Source organism: Suncus etruscus, chromosome 10 (genome assembly GCF_024139225.1).
Source record: "Suncus etruscus isolate mSunEtr1 chromosome 10, mSunEtr1.pri.cur, whole genome shotgun sequence".
NCBI lineage: Eukaryota > Metazoa > Chordata > Mammalia > Eulipotyphla > Soricidae > Suncus > Suncus etruscus.
In genome coordinates, this window is record NC_064857.1 from 51,891,215 (window position 1) to 51,909,741 (window position 18,527).

Sequence of the window (18,527 nt, forward strand, 5' to 3'; positions counted from 1 at the left end):
TTCAAGCAAAAGAAAAAAAAATTTAAACTCTGAAATAGAAGTTAACGTCAATTGTACATATTAGCCTTCTAATGGAGATGCCCCCAAAATTATTCCACCCCTAAAATATGTTGGCAGGGTGGGCCGGCGGGGTTTGGGAAGGCAGGCACATGCCTTGTAGGCAGCAACCTGGGCTTAATTCTCAGCACCACATATGGTCCCTGGAAAGCCACCGGGAGTATCCCTGAGCAGAGCCAGGTGTAAGCCCTTGGCAACACCAGATGTAGTCCCTTCCACAGTAAAAATCCCGTGTAAAGTAGAACTCTTTCCAACCCTAGACTGAGTTTTAAATTTGCAGAATATTGGAAAATAGGCGACAACAAGGACACGTCGATTTCTATTTCCTTTTGGGGAGGCGGGGCAAGCGGTAATCTCCAGGTTCCCCAACCCTCAAGTTTATTTGGTTCTTTTGGAGGGGCCACAAGCAGGGGTGCATTGTCAGCACCTTCCAGTGTGCTATCTCTGCGGCCCAATCCCAAAGATCCATTTTCACACCAGCCATCAAGTAAAAAACCCAATATGGAAGAACTTCATTTCCGATAAAATTCTCAAAATGTATTAGTAATCCTAAGCCAAACACTGGCGACCGCAGAGGCCCTACGGACACTGTTTCAGACACGATGCACTTTGATCGAAGGACTTGAGACTCCTGATGCCAACACATCCATGCACTTTCTCAAACACCGAGGGCTTCCTTTCACTTAACCTGTGCGCCATTCGTGAGGAAGCTTCAAGTGGCGAAACTTATAACATCGACCTCCAAAGCAAGCCACAGAAAACCAAACCCCACTAGAAGGCCTAAGGAGCCAGGCCTGCCTTCCGGGAGGGGCTGGGTGGGTTTCCTGGCAGAACAGGGCTAACTAAGAAATAATACGCAGCGCCCCGTGAGGACAAGGTGCCCTCGGTGGAGGGCTGTGCTGCAGAACGGCGTGCAGACCCTTCATTCTACTGGCCTGGGCAGCCTCCAAGTCAGAAGCAACGGGGGTGTGTGTGTCCCAGAACACCCGCAGCACTGCCTGCAGGAGAGAGCCAAGGTGGGCGAGGCGAGCCTGCAAGAGTCAGGAGAGTCAAGTCAAAAGCGACGAGGGGTCGGGAGAGCGACTGGACGTCCGGGTTCGGCCCTGCTCAGACCGGGGGCGACTCCCCGCGCCCGGGAAAGTAGTCCTCGGTGCGGAAGAGGGTCGGGGGCTCGTAGCGGGCCGGCGCGGGCGCGGGCGTCGGGGTCGGGGCGGGGGTCCGCCCGGGGGGCGCCCGCTGGAAGAGGCCCGGCACGCTGACCGAGTGCAGGAGGCGCCGCAGGGTGCTGGGGAAGGCGCCCAGCTCGGCCTCGGCGCGGCCCACCTGCGCCTCCAGGCGGGCCACGCGCGCGCCCACCATGCGCACGAAGGCCTCGAGCCGGTCGATGCGGCCGTACACGCGGCGCATGAGCGCGGCCTTGGCGTGCAGGCGGGGCACGCCCTCGCGCACCACGAGCGACGAGTCGCCGCGCAGCAGGTCCAGCAGGCCCACGAACTCGTCCACGCGCGTCAGCAGCTCCTCCAGGCCGGCGTCCAGCGCCGCCACCTCGGGCCGCGTCTCGGGCCTCGGCAGCAGGCCGGCGGCGTAGGTCGCGGCGGCGCGGCGCAGCAGCGGCAGGTCCCGGCCCGGCAACTCGTCGTCCCAGGCTCCCGACGCGCTGCTGCTCTGGCTCTGGGACACGCGGCCGCTGTCCCGGCTGCACTCGGAGCCCTGAGGCTCGGGCTCGGCGGCGGCGTCTTCCGCGGAGGGAGCCTCCATGGCCGGCGGCGACGGCTTCCGGCCGCTTCCTCTCTCGGGCCGACTTCCGGCTTCCGGCCGCAGGGCGCGCGCGCCGAGCAATTTCCGGTCGCGCCGCGCAACGCGTCATCGACTTCCGGCCCCTCCCGCTTTCGCTGAGCTCGCGAGGACGCTGTTTCTGGACCGTCGTGGACGCTGCTGCGCGTGCGCTCAGCCGTCTAGGCCTGGAGAGCTGTGGGTCTGAGCGATGGTAGCACAGCGGCAGGACGTGTACTGGACTCTCCGGGTTCGATTCCCGGCATCCCCTAGGGTAGTGTTTTTCAACCTTTTTGTGCAAAGGCACACTTTTTTCATGAAAAAAAAAAATCACGAGGCACACCACTGTTAGAAAATGTTAAAAATGAGGGGCCGGAGAGATAGCACGGAGGTAAGGGGTTAGCCTTGCATGCAGAAGGACGGTGGTTCGAATCCCGGCGTCCCATATGGTCCGCTGAGCCTGCCAGGAGCGATTTCTGAGCGTAGAGCCAGGAGGAACCCCTAATAGAGCGTTGCCGAGTGTGACCCCCCCCAAAAAAAAAGTTAAAATTTAACTCTGGAGCCGGAGCAGTGGCGCAAGCGATAAGGTGTCTCTCCGCCTTGCCCGCGCTAGCCTAGGACGGACCCGGGTTCGATTCCCCCAGCGTCCCAAATGGTCCCCCAAGCCAGGAGTGATCTCTGACTGCGTAGCAAGGAGTACCCCAGAGCGTCCAAAAAACCAACAAAAAACCCAAAATTAAAATAAATAGAAGAGGGGGCATGGAACAGAGGAGATGGCACAGTGGGGAGAGCGCTTGCCGATCCTGTTACCGTCTCCCACATCCCATATGACCCCCTGAACACCGCCAGGAATAATTGCTGAGTGCAGAAGCAACCCCATGAGCATTGCCAAGTGCGGGCCCCATATATATAAAAGGGAAAGGAAAAGGGGGGCTTGTTCTGTAGGGAGGGAGGGAGGGAGGGGGAGGGAGGGAGTGGGGGGGAGAGAGAGAGAGAGAGAGAGAGAGAGAGAGAGAGAGAGAGAGAGAGAGAGAGAGAGAGAGAGAGAGAGAGAGAGAGAGAGAGAGAGAGAGAGAGAGAGAGAGAGAGAGAGAGAGAGAGAGAGAGAGAGAGAGAGAGAGAGATAAACCAGGCCTTTCTCAAAGCTGTCTGTTGGGGGCTTTTCGTTTTAATTCCGTTTTATCAAAATCATTGACCCTGCCACATCATCTTTGGAATCTGGGCTGATGTCCTCAGGGGGCTGTAAGGATATACGAGGGGACAACTCCCAAACATTTCTTGTCATTATAAAAAAAAAGTGTCCAGGCTGGTGAGGCAGCACAGCGGAGAGGGCATTTGCCCTGCATGCAGAAGACCCAAGTTCTATCCCTGGCATCCCCATAAGTACCCCTCCCTGAGCTCCGTCAGTAATGATTATTGAGTACAGTGCAAGGAATAACACCTGAGCACCACAAAACACAAACAAAAATTCCCTCCTGAAACATTGCCACAGGTCTTCCCACCTTACCAATCTCGAAGGTGCAGGCGGAAAGTGCAATTTATGAGCCCTGCTTTTACAAGAATGTTTTCCTTTTTTTTTTTTATTTTTTATTTTTTTTTTATTGGTTTTTGGACCACACTTGACGCTCGGGTTCCTCCTGGTTCTAAGCCCAGATAACACTTTCGCAGGCTCGGAGGACCATATGGGATGCTGGGGATCGAATCCAGGATCGAACCCGGGCCCATCCCGGGTTGGTGGCGTGCAAGGCAAACCCCCCCCCCCCACCGCCGTGCTGTTTCTCCGGCCCACTGCAATAATCTGACCCAAGTTAGATCCTTGGCATCAGGCAGGGAGGCCCCCTGGGCACCACCGGGCATGATCCCCTCTCGGAGCACAGAGCCAGGAGCAAGCCAGATAGCATCGCTGGCGTGCAGTGCCCCCCAGGACTGTCCAAATGTGGAAGGTGCAGAGGTGCCCAGGCGCTTTCCCTTGGGTCTCCCAGGCCCCCGGCTGTAGAATCCCAAGAGACAACCTGGGCTGCGCGTGTGCGAGCCGGCGATTACTCGCCTATGAAGGGAGGCGACTCTTCACTAACTTTGAGTGAAGGGAGAAATTGGGCAACTTTGTTTTTTCTTGTTTGGTTGGTTTTGGGGTTACAACGGGCCGCGCTCAGGGGTTTCTCCTGGCTCTGCGCTCAGAAATAGCTCCTGGCAGGTTCGGGGGACCACATGGGACGGCGAGATTCGAACCACCGTCCTGCAAACAACGCGGACGCCATACCTCCAGGGTATCTCTCCCGCCACTGAAAACGGTCAACTTTATAGTCGCGAGGCGGGCCCGGGAGCGCGCGTGCGCGCTCGCACATGGCGTAAAAGCCGTAAAGGAACGCGGCCTCGTCGTGAAAGGCCGCAAAGCGCAGTGGTCAGCCGTCAGTGGCTCCCGCCGGCCGCCCAGTTGTGGGCCGGACAACCGCCATCTTGTGGGCGTGGTCATTCGTCATGTTGTGGGCATGGACAGACGCCATTTTGCGGGCGCGGACGGCTGCCATGTTGTGGGCGTGACCAGCCGCCGTATTATGGGAGTGGCCTACTCCATGTCATGGCCCCCAGGCGGCCGCCATCTTGTGGGCGTGGCCGTCGCGAGGCAGGCCGCGCGGGGACCCGGGGCCGGTGGGTCGATCGCCGCCGAGATGCGCCCGTCGGACCCGGTGGAGCTGGCGGAGGCGGGCGCGGTGGAGGTGCTGGAGCCCGAGGAGGACTTCGAGCAGTTCCTGCTGCCGGTGCTCGGCGAGCTGCGCGGGGCCGGCGCGGGGGACAAGCTGCGCGTGCAGCTCAAGGCGCCGGCCGGGGCGGCCGAGGAGAGCGCCCCGCACCCCGACCCCGGCCCCGACCCCGGCCTCGACCCGCGCCCCGGCTCCGGCCCCGGCCCCAACCCGCGCCGCGCCCCGGCCCACGAGAAGGCGCGCGAGGCGGCGCGCGTGGCCGAGATGCTCGTGCAGCTCGTGCGGAGGATCCAGCGCGGCCCCAAGTCGGCCTGACGCCCCGCCCGCCCGTGGGTGCGTGGATCCCGGGGGGTGGCATGGCCTGGGGGTCCGGGCCTGGGCGGAGGCCTGGGGGTTCTTACGGGGTCCCGAGACCCCAGGGAGTTGGGGGAGGGAGACGAGATCTAGGGGGACCCAGGGGCGGGAGGATGAGATCTGGGACAGATTGCAAGGACCCTGAGACCCCAGAGGGTGGTGGCATGGCGTGGGGGTCCGGGAAGTCGGTGAGGGGGACGCGGCCCAGGCGGGAGACTCCGTGGTCTGAGGCCTGGGGGGGTCTTACGGGTTCGGGGGGAGACGAGACCTGGGGGGGCCATGGGGACGGGAGGATGAGATCTGAGACATCTTACGAGGACCCTGAGACCCCAGGGGGTGGCATGGCATGGGGGTCCTGGAAGTCGGTGGGGGGACCAAGCCTAGGCGGGAGACTCGACGGCTGAGGCCTGGGGGGGTCTTACGGGGGTCCCGAGACCCCAGGGAGTTCGGGGGGGGGGACGAGATCTAGGGGGACCCAGGGGCGGGAGGATGAGATCTGGGACAGATTACAAGGACCCTGAGACCCCAGAGGGTGGCATGGCGTGGGGGTCCTGGAAGTCGGCGGACGGGGGGACCAGGCCTAGGCGGGAGACTTGACAGGCTGAGACCTGAGGAGATCTTTTGGGGGTCCCGAGACCCCAGGGAGTTGTATGGTGGGGAGACCCCAGGGGGTGGCATAGGGGGTCGGGAGATCTGGGGAAGTTGAGACCTGGGAGGTGAGAAGGCCTGGGATATGTGACAGTGGGGGGGGTACAGAGTCATGGTATGAGTGTACGGGGGAGTGAGGCACAGGGGTGCTAGGATTGTACGGGGCAGTGAGACATTGCGGGGGACGGTGCCCAGGGAATGAGACATGGGAGCCACCTATGGAAAACAGAATGGGAGTCAGACACAGGCAGGGTTGATGCAGGCTGGGACTTGGATAGTGAGGCATGCGTGGGATCTGTGAGCTGGGTGGAAGGTAGTGGCAGATGAGCCAGGATGGGGGTCCTATGATGGGGCTTTCTGGGAAGAACCCGAAGAAGGAGTCACCCCCCCCCATGTTAGTAGGAATATCTCGGTGTCGAGCCCCCTACTCAGTGCTGTCCATGTTTGGGGGACTAATGGCAACTGAAAGCGAAGTCGCTGGTCACAGTAGGGGCTACCCCATGCTAAAAACCAGAGAGTCATTTGGCTCCTCTGCTTGCTTTTTTTGGGAGCCACAACCTCCCAGTGCTCAGGGCTTTCTCCTGACAAGGGGCAGCAAACCCAATCAGACCAGGAAATTATCACTGTTGTTGTTTGGGGGCCACAGCTGCCCAGGGGATCACCCCGACAGGGCTCTGGAGACTCTACTTGCTGTCAGGGATGGGCCGGGAAGTGCTGGAATCTATGTGCAGCATCTCAGACCCTGTACTCTAGACTGTCTCTGACCAGGTCTCCTGTTCTTTGCTTTAGGCTCCTGGCGAGGACATGGACCCGCAGCTGAGGAAGAGCTGACACCTCGAAGACTTGGAAACACTATTGTTTTCCCTGATTTTGTGTTGTTACTGTTGTTTTTGTTCGTTGACCTCCCTCCCCAGTATAACGCTGTCCCTTTGGGTCGAGGGTTGGTGACCTTCCTGTGCACATGTTCAGGTGTTGATTCCTAAAAAATAACCCATGTTCAAGGATCTCTCCCAGGAAGGAATTGGGGCTACTCCATCATTGTTTGCTCACACTGACGCCTGTAAAATGGCAAATGTTGCCCGTGGCCTTTTCACTTTGCTAATCCTTATTGTGACCCAAGTGTTTTCTGGAACCTTTGCAACAGGGAAGACCCCCGGGCAGAATCTTGCAGTTTGGTCTGGCAGGTGCCATGGACGGAGCTGGAAGTCAACAGGAGCAAGAAGAGGCTCATTGGGGGATGGAGATTGATGGAGATCAGCCATCATTTGAGCTGATTTTGAAAATGTAGCTGACCTCAAGTGACAAAGATTGAACAGGGAACAGTGATCTATGGGTGACTCTGGAAGACCCACCCTGCTCCCCAGCACTGGACTTGGGGGTACTGCGGCAGAGACAATCTATGCAGAGAGGGAGCCGTGGAAGGCGGGAAATGGTAGTGGCAGTCAGGGCCTGCGGAGCTCTGAGTTCTTCAGGGTAGCACATGTGACAGGGACTCGGGGTGAGAAAGAAACACACGTTCATTTGCCTTGTAAAACAGATCTGAAATGCCTTTTTCTTGGGTTAATATTTTGTTTAAATGACCAAAGCCCTTTATGTGATGTAAAAGAATCATAAATAAAGTTATTTGAAATGGATACTCTCAAGTGTTGTCATTAAACAAATAAAGTGCTTCATGACCCTGACTCTGCTTACATAGGTCTGTGAGGTGAGAAACCGAACCCTCTGGAGCGATGGCACAGTAGTTAGGGCGTTTGACTTGTATGCACTAACCTAGACTGGACAGTGGTTCGATCCCCAGCATCCCATCTGGTCCTCCAAGTCAGGCGATTTCTGAGTGTATAGCTAGGAGTAACCATTGAGCGTCACCTGGTGTGACCCAAAAACAAAAATAAAATAATTTTAAGGGGCCAGAGATAACATGGAGGTAAGGTGTTTGCCATGCATGCAGAAGGACCTTGGTTCAAATCCCGGCATCCCATATGGTCCCTCTGAACCTGCCAGGAGCGATTTCTGAGTGTAGAGCCAGGAGTAATCCCTGAGCGCTGCCCGGTGTGACCCAAAACCAAAAAATAAATAACTGAACTCTTAATTCTTTTTGATTGGGGTGTTCAGTACTCCAGGATCATTCCTGGTCTACAGGGAATGTCGTACCAGGTACCCTGTCAAAACTATAGGAATCTAAAGGCATGATTGGAATGAGGTATAGAAGATGGATTCAAATGTGGCCCCAAATCCAAACAAGCAACAACAAAAAACCTGTAAATGGGACCGGAGAGATAGCATGGAGGTAAGGTGTTTGCCTTTCATGCAGAAGGACAGTGGTTCGAATCCCGGCATCCCACATGGTTCCCTGTGCCTGCCAGGGGCGATTTCTGAGAGTAACCCAAGCGCTGCCAGGTGTGACCCAAAACCCCCCCCCAAAAAAAAAACCCTGAAAATACAATGAAGAACCCTTATTAGTTTTGGTTTTTGGGTTACTCCTGGCAGTGCTCAGGGTTTACACCTGACTGCACTCAAAGATTACTTCTGACTGCACTCAGGGACAACTCATGGCGGTGCACGGTGGACCATATGGGATGCTCCATCCCCTGACCTGTATTCTTTTGATCTATCCTGATCATTCTTTCTAGATTTGTTTATTTTGTTTTGAGGCCACACCCAGTAGTGCTCAGAGGTTACTCCTGGTTCTGGGCTCAGGAATAGCTCCAAGCAGGCTTGGGACCATATGGGATGCTGGGGTGTAACTCAGGTTGGCCACATGTAAGGCAAAAGTCATACCTGTTGTGCTATTGCTCCAGGCCCCTGGTTTTTTGTTTTGTTTTGTTTTGTTTTTGTCTACACTTGGTGCTACTCAGGGATTATTTCTCTGATCTCATAGAACCGTGGCTGTGCTCAGGACCATATGGGATGCTGGGGATTGAACCCAAGTCATCTGTGTGCATGACAATCTCCCCACTCTACCATCAGTTCAAACCCATACCCTGGTCATTCTTCAATCACATTTTTTGATTATTTTTTGGCCACACTTGACTCTTACCAGGATTTACTCCTGGCCCTGCACTCAGGGATCACTTCTGCTCAGGCGACCCTATAGGGTGCTGGGGATTGAACTTGGATGAGCTCTAGGCAAGACAAACGCCTTCCATTTGATGCTGTCACTAGCCCCTGCAAACACATACTTGCCTCTTTCATAGCAGTTTGTCCTGGTCCTAGACATAGCATTTGTCATTTGTACATCTGAAGTAACCAAAGTGACTGTGGGCAGTAACAGAACAAGCTGAAACTGCACATCTGATAAGAGAACATGGGGCTGGAGCGCTGGCACAAGTGGTAGGGCATTTGCCTTGCACATGCAAACCTAGGATGGTTTGATCCCCCAGCATCCTATATGGTCCCCCAAGCCAGGAGCGATTTCTGAGCACATAGCCAGGAGTAACCCCCTGAGTGTCACCAGGTGTGGCACAAAAACTGAAATGATCATGGGAAGACACCAGAAACTCAAATGAAAAGAAATTCTATGGAAGAGCTTTAGTTCCCTTTTTCTTTTTTTTTTTTCTTTTTCTTCTTTTTTTGGTTTTTGGGCTACACTCGGCGGTGCTCAGGGGTTACTCCTGGCTGTATGCTCAGAAATAGCTCCTGGCAGGCACGGGGGACCATATGGGACACCGGGATTCGAACCAACCACCTTTGGTCCTGGATCGGCTGCTTGCAAGGCAAACACCGCTGTGCTATCTCTCCGGGCCCTAGTGTCCCTTTTTCTGCTGAGACAAACTGCTCCTGATTGAAGACCAAAGAGATGCTGAACATGCAGTGAAGCTTGCCAGTCACACACCCGGCGGTGCTCAGGGGTTACTCCTGGCTGTCTGCTCAGAAATAGCTCCTGGCAGGCATGGGGGACCATATGGGACACCGGGATTCGAACCAACCACCTTTGGTTCTGGGTCGGCTGTTTGCAAGGCAAACGCCGCTGTGCTATCTCTCCGGGCCCAAGAGTGATCTTTTTTTTTTTTTTCTTTTCTTTTTTTTTTTTTTTTTGGTTTTTGGGCCACACCCGGTGATGCTCAGGGGTTACTCTTGGCTATGCGCTCAAAAGTCGCTCCTGGCTTGGGGGACCATATGGGACGCCGGGGGATCGAACCGCCCGGTCCATCCTAGGCTAGCGCAGGCAAGGCAGGCACCTTACCTCTAGCACCACCGCCCGGCCCCGAGTGATCTTTATTCTTTTGCTTATAAAACATTTTTAGGGGCTAGAGTACAGCAGAGAAAGCATTTGCCTTGTACGAGGCTGCCCAGGGTTCAATGGACACCCCATATGATCCCCTAGCACATAATTTTTTGTTTGTTTTTGGGTCACACCCGGCAGTGCTCAGGGGTTACTCCTAGCTCTCTGCTCAGAAATCACCCCCGGCAGGCTTGGGGGACCTTATGGGATACTGGGATTTAAACCACCATCCTTCTGCATGCAAGGCAAACGCCCTACCTCCACTACGCTATCTCCATGGCCCCTAGCACATAATTTGTGAGTGCAAAGCCAAACCTCTGAGCACCGCAGGTTTGTAACACCCACCCCCAATACAAACTAATGCTGGGGCCTGTGAGGTGGCGCTAGAGGTACGGTGTCTGCCTTGAAAGCGCTAGCCAAGGAAGGACCGTGGTTCGATTCTCCGGTGTCCCATATGGTCCCCCAAGCCAGGGGCAAGGGGCAATTTCTGAGCGCTTAGCCAGGAGTAACCCCTGAGCATCAAATGGGTGTGGCCCCAAAAACAAAAACAAAAAAACAACAACAAAAAAAAACCCATAAAAAACTAATGCCTTTGGGGCCGGAGAGATAGCATGGAGGTGAGGTGTTTGCCTTTCATGCAGGAGGTCATCGGTTCGAATCCCGGCGTCCCATATGGTCCCCTGTGCCTGCCAGGAGCGATTTCTGAGCCTGGAGCCAGGAATAACCCCTGAGCACTGCCGGGTGTGACCCAAAAACCACAAAAAAAAAAAAAAAAAAAAAAAAAAAACTAATGCCTTTTTCTTTAAACATGGCACCTTAAACTTGTTTATTTTTTTATTGTTATTTATTTATTTTTTTTATTTTTGGGCCACACCCGGCGTTGCTCAGGGGTTATTCCTGGCTGTCTGCTCAGAAATAGCTCCTGGCAGGCACAGGGACCATATGGGACACCGGGATTCGAACCAACCACCTTTGGTCCTGGATCGGCTGCTTGCAAGGCAAACGCCGCTGTGCTACACTGTGCTATATCTTCGGGCCCTTGGGGGTTTTTTTTGTTTGTTTTTGGGCCACACTCAGTAACATAACACTCAGGGGTTACTCCTGGCTATGCGCTCAGAAGTCGCTCCTGGCATGGGGGACCATATGGGACACTGGGGGATCGAACTGTGGTCCGTCCTAGGCTAGCGCTGGCAAGGCAGACACCTTACCACTAGCGCCACTGCACCGGCCCCTAAACTTGTATTTTAACTTACATGAAGTTTCCACAAATTCCTACCCAATTTATTTTTTATTTTGGACCATACCCGGCTGCGCTCTGGGGTTACTCCTGACTCTTGGCCAGTGCTTCTCAATTATTTTGTCATGACCCCCTAGGAAGAAGAAAACATTTTTCGCACCCCCCCCCCGCGACTGTAAATAAAACAAAAATATATAAAATAATTCGAGCTGGTTTTTTTTGGGGGGGGCCACACCCATTTGATGCTCAGGGGTTACTCCTGGCTAAGCACTCAGAAATTGCCCCTGTCTTGGGGGGACCATATGAGCTGTTTTTTTAATCAGAGGTGATGTCTGAATTAATGGCTACAATGAGCACGTTTTGCAATGCATAGCTTTTTGAAGCGGGGTTTGAAGCAGGACACAGCAACTCTGAGCTCCAGAGACATACAGAGACATAAACACGGGGCTTAGCTTGTTATGACAGTGTTTGCCGAGGTCAAATGTGCCCCCCTTTACGGAGCCTCATGCCCCCGCCCCCCGGGGGTGCGTCCCACTATTCGAGAAGCACTGCTCTTGGCCCAACACTCAGAAATTACCCCGGCAGACTTGGGGGACCATATGGGATGCCGGGAATTGGATCACAGCACTGTGCAATGCAAGTGCCCTCCCTGCTGTGCTATGGCCCTTGACCCCTTCTTTCCAATTCTGAATCTCCTCCTCTAGGCCGTTTCCTGTGTGCTGGAGAAATCAGCCCAGGGGACATTGGGACAGCTGTCACTACAGAGACAGAAGCCAGCCTATGTGTAGCAGTGGACTGGGGGTGACAGGCCCAGGAAGGGCTGAGTGGTACCAAGGGCCTGGGGACGCAAAGCACTTAATTGCTTACTTGAAGAACTACTTCTCAAGACCACGGTTTCAGGAGTGTTTAATGAATCGGAAGACCCTGGGGATTGAACATGGGGACACTGCTCACACACAGGCACTGGCTCCCCGGTGGGACCTGGGCCTGCAGCCCCGCAGAGTGGGAGTGAGAGAGGCCGGTCACTGGAAGAACTGGTGACAGAGAGATGTCAGAGTTGCCACGAACACCATGAATTCGCTGAAATCCACCTCGGCGTCCCCGTTGGCGTCCAGGTCTTGGAGCAGCTTGTCCACCTCCTCCTTATCCTTTCCGTTCTGCGGGCAGGGGAGAGACTCAGGCAGCTGGATCCTCCCCTACAGTCTCTTCTCCTCCTGTCCCCTGTATTTCCTTCCCTTCCTATCCTTCCTTCTCCTCCATTATTATTAACCTTTCTTCCTCTTCTCTCTTCTCTCCCTTCCTCTCCCCTTCCCTCCCCTTCCCTCTTCCCTCCTCTCCCCTCTTCTCTCCTTTTCTCTCCCCTCTCCCCTCCCCTCCCTTCCTTTCCCATTTCCTCCTTTCTTTCTCTCCTCTCTTCTCCCATTTTTTGCAGGGTGTGTTGAGGTGTGTTGGGCCCTACTGGCAGTGCTCAGGGTTTCCTCCTGGCTCTGCACTCAAGGATCATTCTGGCAAGGTTTGGGGGCCATATGTGATGCCACGTCAGGGATGAAACTAACTGGTTGACCATGTACAAGGCCAGTGCCCTCCCGCTGTCCTCTCTCAAGGCCAGTTCCTGGTTTTCTTTCTTTCTTTTTTTTTTTTTGGTTTTTGGGCCACACCCGGTAACGCTCAGGGGTTACTCCTGGCTATGCGCTCAGAAGTCGCTCCTGGCTTGGGGGACCATATGGGACGCCGGGGGATCGAACCGAGGTCCGTCTCCTAGGCTAGCGCAGGTAAGGCAGGCACCTTACCTCCAGCGCCACCGCCCGGCTCTTTTTCTTTTTGGTCACACCCGGCCACACTCAGGGATTACTCCTGGCTCTGCGTTCATAAATTGCTCCTGGCAGGCTCGGGGGACCATATGGGACGCCGGGATTCGAACCACCATCCTTCTGCGTCTAAGGCAAACAACTTACCTCCATGCTATCTCTCCGGCCCCTTCTTTTCTTTTCTTTTTTTTTTTTTTTTGTTTTTTTGGGTCACACCCGGCAGTGCTCAGGGGCCACTCCTGGCTCTACGTTCAGAAATCGCTCCTGGCAGGCTCTGGGGACCATATGGGATGCCGGGATTCGAACCAATGATCTTCTGCATGCAAGGCAAACACCCTACCTCCATGCTATCTCTTGGGCCCCCCTGTTCCTGGTTTTCTGCCTGACTTGGCCATCTGACTTTCAGTTCCAACCCCCAGAATCCCAGCAGAGGCAGAGCTGGTCCCTGGCCTGCTGACCTGCCTTCCCACTGCTCTGTTCCGAGCCAGCCCTCTGTGGTAGGCCAGGTCCTCACCTGCAAGAAGCCGGGGAGCTCCTTCTCCATGAGGGTCTTCAGCTCGCCCTTGGTCAGGCTCTGCTTGTTGCCCTCGGTACCCGAGTACTTGGCAAAGACATCGAGGATCATGCCCATGGCTGTCTCCAGTTCCGTCATGGTGCAGTGCGAACCCTCTCCTTGACCTAGTCCTCGTTCTTCTCCTCGTCCTCCTCGGGGCTCACTGGCCTGGGTAGTGGCATCTGCAGGCCTCCAGGGCTTTATAGGGCTCAGCCTGCAGTTGACAAAGAGGGCAGGGTGGAGCCGGGTGGGGCGGGGTGGGACGGGCTACTGGTCAGCAATTCCTGCCCAGCTCAACTCCTGTTGAACTTTCTGCTAGGCTGGGCCTGGTTTCCTAGAAAGGGCCAGAAAAGCATCCCATAATGGTACCCTGAGTCCTCCAGGGTTGATCCTTGAGTGCGGAGCCAGGAGTCAGCCCTAAGGATCACTGGTGTGGACCCAAACTCCCTCCATCCTTTCCCCCACCAAAAAGAAAAGCAGGATGCTTTGGTAGGGTGGAGTTGACTGCTCAAGGGGCTGCACGCATGCATATTCTCACCTTCAATCTTGGAAACCACATAGCCCCAAACTCTGCTGAGAGTGACCCCTCCCTCCGATTAGTTCCCAAATCCAACCAAAATATCTAAAAATCTGCCTCTAAAGCTTGCAGGGGTTAAAAAAAATCAGGCAGTCCAGGCCTCCCCCTGGAGAAGGCTGGCTAGTCATGAGTGAAGACACCAGATAAGGGTTAGAGCCAGGAAAGGAAAGCAGGATGTTAGCCCAGACCGTAAGTCATAAGGACTGGCTACAACCAACCCCCAACTGGACTGTTGGCAGGCTAATGGAGAATGTTCAACCTAACCACGGACACTCCCTTTCCCAGCTCCTAGACTCTTCCCCATCGGGTGCAGCTCGTAGTCCTACTGCAGGCTGCAGGCAGCAGGCAGGCGGAGGAGACTTGGGAGCCTCTTTCAAAACTGTCAAACCAGGAGTGCACTTCACCTCCCACCCTCCCACCCCCTGTAAAGATCAAAAAAAAGATTCCCCCCCAAAAATATTTTTTTTCAAATATGTTTCTGCCTCTAACTATTCTGTTTTGTTTTATTTTTGGGTCACATGCGGCGGCGTTACTCTGGGCTCTGTGCTTAGAAATCACTCCTGGCAGGCTCGGAGGACCATATGGGATGCCAGGGATCGAACCAAGGTTTTTCCTGGGTCGGCTGTGAGCAAGGCAAATGCCCTACAGCTGTACTATTGCTCTGGTCCCTCTCTAACTCTTCTATTCCGCCACATTTCACTGCCTACTCCAAAAAAGACTTTTGGGGCTGGAGCAATAAATAATACAGTGTGGAGGGCACTTTGCCTTGCACATGGCTGACTGGGTTTGATTCCTATATCCCATATGGAGCCCCGAACCTGGCAAGACTGATCCTGAGTGCAGAGCCAGGCGTGACCCCTGAGTGTGGCCAGGTGTGGCCCAACTTCCCCTGCAGGCCCCCCGCCCCCAAAGAAAAGGCAGGATGCTGGGACAGATGAGCAAGAACATCAAGGTCTGTGCTGGGCTCAGGAGACATCGGGAAAGCCACAGTGCCATGGGCAGCTGCCCCTCTGCCACCCTGCAGGCCCTGCCCACAAAGCATGGCTGGAATATACCCTTTGTTTGAAAAGGAGGAGAGTTTGCAGAGAACTGACACTCCGGGTGCTGGACTGAGACACCATTCCTGGACTTGGCTCAGCCCTGACCCTGCTGGGAGCTCCTGGCATCTGGGCACAGCGTGTCTGTACCCTCTGACTCCTCATCTTCTTGTGTTCTGGAGGGTTCTCAGTTGGGAGACAGATGGATATGCCTTGTGGCACCCCCACCCCCCATGTCCCTGACGAGGAAGTTCAGGGTGAAAGGAATGTTCCCCCAGTGTGCACATGGGGGAAAGTTGAGGCTTTGGCGGAGTGCAAAAGAAAGAAGAAAGCACCCCCTGCAGCACTGACTGGAGGGGAAAATGAGGCTTAGAGAAAGGCAGGGGTGCCTAAGACTGGCTCCTGACTTCTCATTACAAGCATTCCTCTGGAGTGAAACTAGTTTTTTCCTTGATAAGGGTTCAGACAAATATTTGAGGAGGGAGGTACTGGGTGGAGGAAAGACTAGGCCAGGAGTCATGCAACTGGAGTACTGAGGTCAGGGGTTGCAGAGCTTCTTACCAACTTCCCAGCATCCTTTGCAGCTGGCTAGGCCCCCCTGCCCTCTGGCCCTGAGTCAGCTGGGTAGGGCTGGAGACGGGACCAGAAGGCCAGGCACTGTTTTGGGGTCATACAGGAAGACTCAGGGTCCTAGAAAAAGTTTAGGATTTTCAGAGTAAGGGGTTGGAGCGATAGCACAGCGGTAGGGTGTTTGCCTTGCATGCAAGCCAAACTAGGTCGGATGGTGGTTCAAATCCCGGCATCCCATATGGTCCCCTGTGCCTGCCAAAAGTGATTTCTGAGTGCAGAGCCAGGAGTAACCCTGAATGCAGACAGGTATGACCCCAAAACAAAACAAAACAAAAAAAGGAATTTCAGAGTTGGGCTGGAGTCATAGTATAGAAGAGAGGGCCCTTGTCTTGCACACGGCAGACCCAAGTTCAATCCCCAGCATTCTTGAGCATTGTCAGAAATGATTCTTTTTTTTTGTTTTTGTTTTTGTTTTTGTTTTTGTTTTTGGGCCACACCTGGCAGTGCTCAGGGGTTACTCCTGGCTGTCTGCTCAGAAATAGCTCCTGACAGGCACGGGGGACCATATGGGACACAGGGATTCGAACCAACCTTCTTAGGTCCTGGATTGGCTGCTTGCAAGGCAAACGCCGCCGCTGTGCTATCTCTCAGGCCCCCAGAAATGATTCTTGAATACAGAGCCAGGAGTGAACCCTGAGCACCGATGGTTGAGACCCCAAAACATAAAACAGTAACAAACATTTTTTTTTTTTTTTGTGGTTTTTGGGTCACACCCGGCAGTGCTCAGGGGTTATTCCTGGCTCCAGGCTCAGAAATTGCTCCTGGCAGGCACGGGAGGACCATATATGGGACGCCGGGATTCGAACCGATGACCTCCTGCATGAGAGGCAAACGCCTTACCTCCATGCTATCTCTCCGGCCCCAGTAACAAACATTTTTAAGGACTTTTATTAGCTGGTGACTGCACGGGATCCCAGACCCAAGTCTTAGTTTGTCCAAGGCTTTTAAAGAGTGGAGCTCAACTCCAGGACAGATATGCGACGGCAGAGAAGCAGGGGAAGATGTCATAGTAGAGGGGACATAGTAACCGCTGTATCACTGCTCCAGTCCCTGGGTTTTTTCTTTTGTTTGTTTTTGGGTCATACATGGGTTACTCCTGGCTCTATGCTCAGAAATCACTCCTGGCAGGCTTGGAGGTGGGGGGAAAACCATATGGGATGCTTGGACTTGAACCACCGCCTGTCCTGGTTTGGCTGTGTGCTAGGCCAACGACCTACCACTCTGCTATCTCTCTGGCCCCATGGGTTTTTTTTTTTTTTTTTTTTTGGTTTTTTTTTTGGGTCACACCCGGCGTGCTCAGGGGTTACTCCTGGCTGTCTGCTCAGAAATAGCTCCTGGCAGGCACGGGGGACCATATGGGACACCGGGATTCGAACCAACCACCTTTGGTCCTGGATTGGCTGCTTGTAAGGCAAACGCAGCTGTGCTATCTCTCCGGGCCCTGGGGTTTTGTTTTTAAGAAAACAAAAATCTGGGGCCGGAGAGATAGCATGGAGGTAAGGCGTTTGCCTTTCATGCAGGAGGTCATCAGTTTGAATCCCGGCGTCCCATATGGTCCCCCGTGCTTGCCAGGAGCAATTTCTGAGCCTGGAGCCAGGAATAACCCCTGAGCACTGCCGGGTGTGACCCAAAAACCACAAAAAAAAAAAAAATAAATAAATCTGGAGGTGGGGGGAGCTAAAGCAAAGCTATAGGGCATTCGCCTAGCATGCGGCCGATCTGGAATGGATCAGGGTTTGATTCCTGGTAACCCATATGGTCCTCCGAGCCTGCTAAGAGCAATTTTTTTTGGGGTCACACCCGGCAGTGCTCAGGGGTTACTCCTGGCTCTATGCTCCGAAATCACCCCTGACAGGATCGGGGAACCATATGGGATTCCGGGATTCACCATCCTTCTGCATGCAAGGCAAACGCCTTACCTCCTGGCTTTTGGGCCAGACCCAGCTGCACTCAGAGGTTACTCCTGGTTCTCTGCTCAGCAATCACTCCTGGCAGGTACGGGGGACCATATGGGATGCTGGGATTTGAACCATCATTGGTCCTGGGTTGGCCGCTAGCAAGGCAAACATCCTACCACTATGCTATCTCTCAGGCCCCTGCTAAGAGCAATTTCTGAGAGCAGAGCCAGAAGTAACCCTTGAGCGCCACCATGTGTGGCCCACAACCCCCCCCCCCAAAAAAAAAAGAAGCTGGATCCAGAGCAATAGTATAGTGGGGAGGGCATTTGCCTTGCACACGATGACCTCAGTTCTATCCCTGCATCACATTATGTTCTCTGAGCACTGCCAGGAATGATACTGAGCACAGAGCCAGGAGTAACCCTTGTACACTACCAGGTGTGGCCTAAAAATAAAACAAAAATAATGGTCAGGGTAAAAGGTTAGCGTGACAGAGTTGGCCACAGGGTCAGCATCTTGGTCCAATTCTGAGCCCATGGTATGTCGGTGGAAGTCAATGGTGAATAGAACATCTGCTTTCATTCCCGGCACAACCCTCTCCACGGGGCCCTCCTCTATTGTCCATGCGGTGATGTGCTCAGTAGCGAGGGGAGAAACATGGCATTTGCCCTGGTGCAGACTGTCCCCCCTTTCCTGTGTTCCCCAGAGGGGTTCCTCAAGGAGAGCTCAGCTTCCTGCATGCCGATTTCCTGCCACTGCCTGGACCTCAGGTGAGTCAGTCCACAAACTCCCTCTGCTCCAGCAGCTGTGAAAGACCCGTAGACCCTGTTCTGGGTCTTCCTCCAGGCAATGAGTGGTAGGGGTTGTGTTTCTGCTGTCATCGGAAAGTTAATGCACTGCTTGAGCATAATTCCTCCCGTTGGGAGTCCTGATTTAAGGGAAGGGCAGCTGTCCTCAGGACCCTGTTTTCCAACTCCGGGGGATGACAGGATGGTCATCTGTATTTTTTTGTTTGTTTGTTTGGTTTTTGG

The 18,527-nt window shown here is 54.4% G+C and overlaps 3 protein-coding genes across 3 annotated transcripts; 1 reads left to right on the forward strand and 2 right to left on the reverse strand.

The window, feature by feature from the left end:
* Nucleotides 1-1,151: 1,151 nt before the first annotated feature.
* BLOC1S4 (biogenesis of lysosomal organelles complex 1 subunit 4) lies at nt 1,152-1,831 on the reverse strand. Its single transcript, XM_049782593.1, has one exon. It carries the CDS (start codon nt 1,813-1,815, stop codon nt 1,165-1,167), a length of 651 nt encoding a protein of 216 aa, XP_049638550.1. The 5' UTR covers nt 1,816-1,831; the 3' UTR covers nt 1,152-1,164.
* Nucleotides 1,832-4,431: 2,600 nt separating this feature from the next.
* MRFAP1L1 (Morf4 family associated protein 1 like 1) lies at nt 4,432-6,536 on the forward strand. The gene is made up of 2 exons (XM_049782602.1): nt 4,432-4,865; nt 6,324-6,536. The coding sequence occupies exon 1, from the start codon at nt 4,500-4,502 to the stop codon at nt 4,845-4,847; it is 348 nt and encodes a 115-aa protein (XP_049638559.1). The 5' UTR covers nt 4,432-4,499; the 3' UTR covers nt 4,848-4,865; nt 6,324-6,536.
* Nucleotides 6,537-12,015: 5,479 nt separating this feature from the next.
* Nucleotides 12,016-13,453, reverse strand: S100P (S100 calcium binding protein P). Its single transcript, XM_049781645.1, has 2 exons — nt 13,316-13,453; nt 12,016-12,150 (listed from the first exon to the last, which is right to left on the reverse strand). The coding sequence occupies exons 1-2, from the start codon at nt 13,451-13,453 to the stop codon at nt 12,016-12,018; spliced, it is 273 nt and encodes a 90-aa protein (XP_049637602.1).
* Nucleotides 13,454-18,527: the final 5,074 nt, after the last annotated feature.

Coding starts and splice junctions, on each gene's coding strand:
- BLOC1S4 (XM_049782593.1), bottom strand. CDS start 1,815: ATGGAGGCTCCCTCCGCGGAAGACGCCGCCGCCGAGCCCGAGCCTCAG.
- MRFAP1L1 (XM_049782602.1), top strand. CDS start 4,500: ATGCGCCCGTCGGACCCGGTGGAGCTGGCGGAGGCGGGCGCGGTGGAG.
- S100P (XM_049781645.1), bottom strand. CDS start 13,453: ATGACGGAACTGGAGACAGCCATGGGCATGATCCTCGATGTCTTTGCC. Junction 12,151..13,315: donor AGCTCCCCGGCTTCTTGCAG/GTGAGGACCTGG, acceptor CCCTGCCCGCAG/AACGGAAAGGATAAGGAGGA.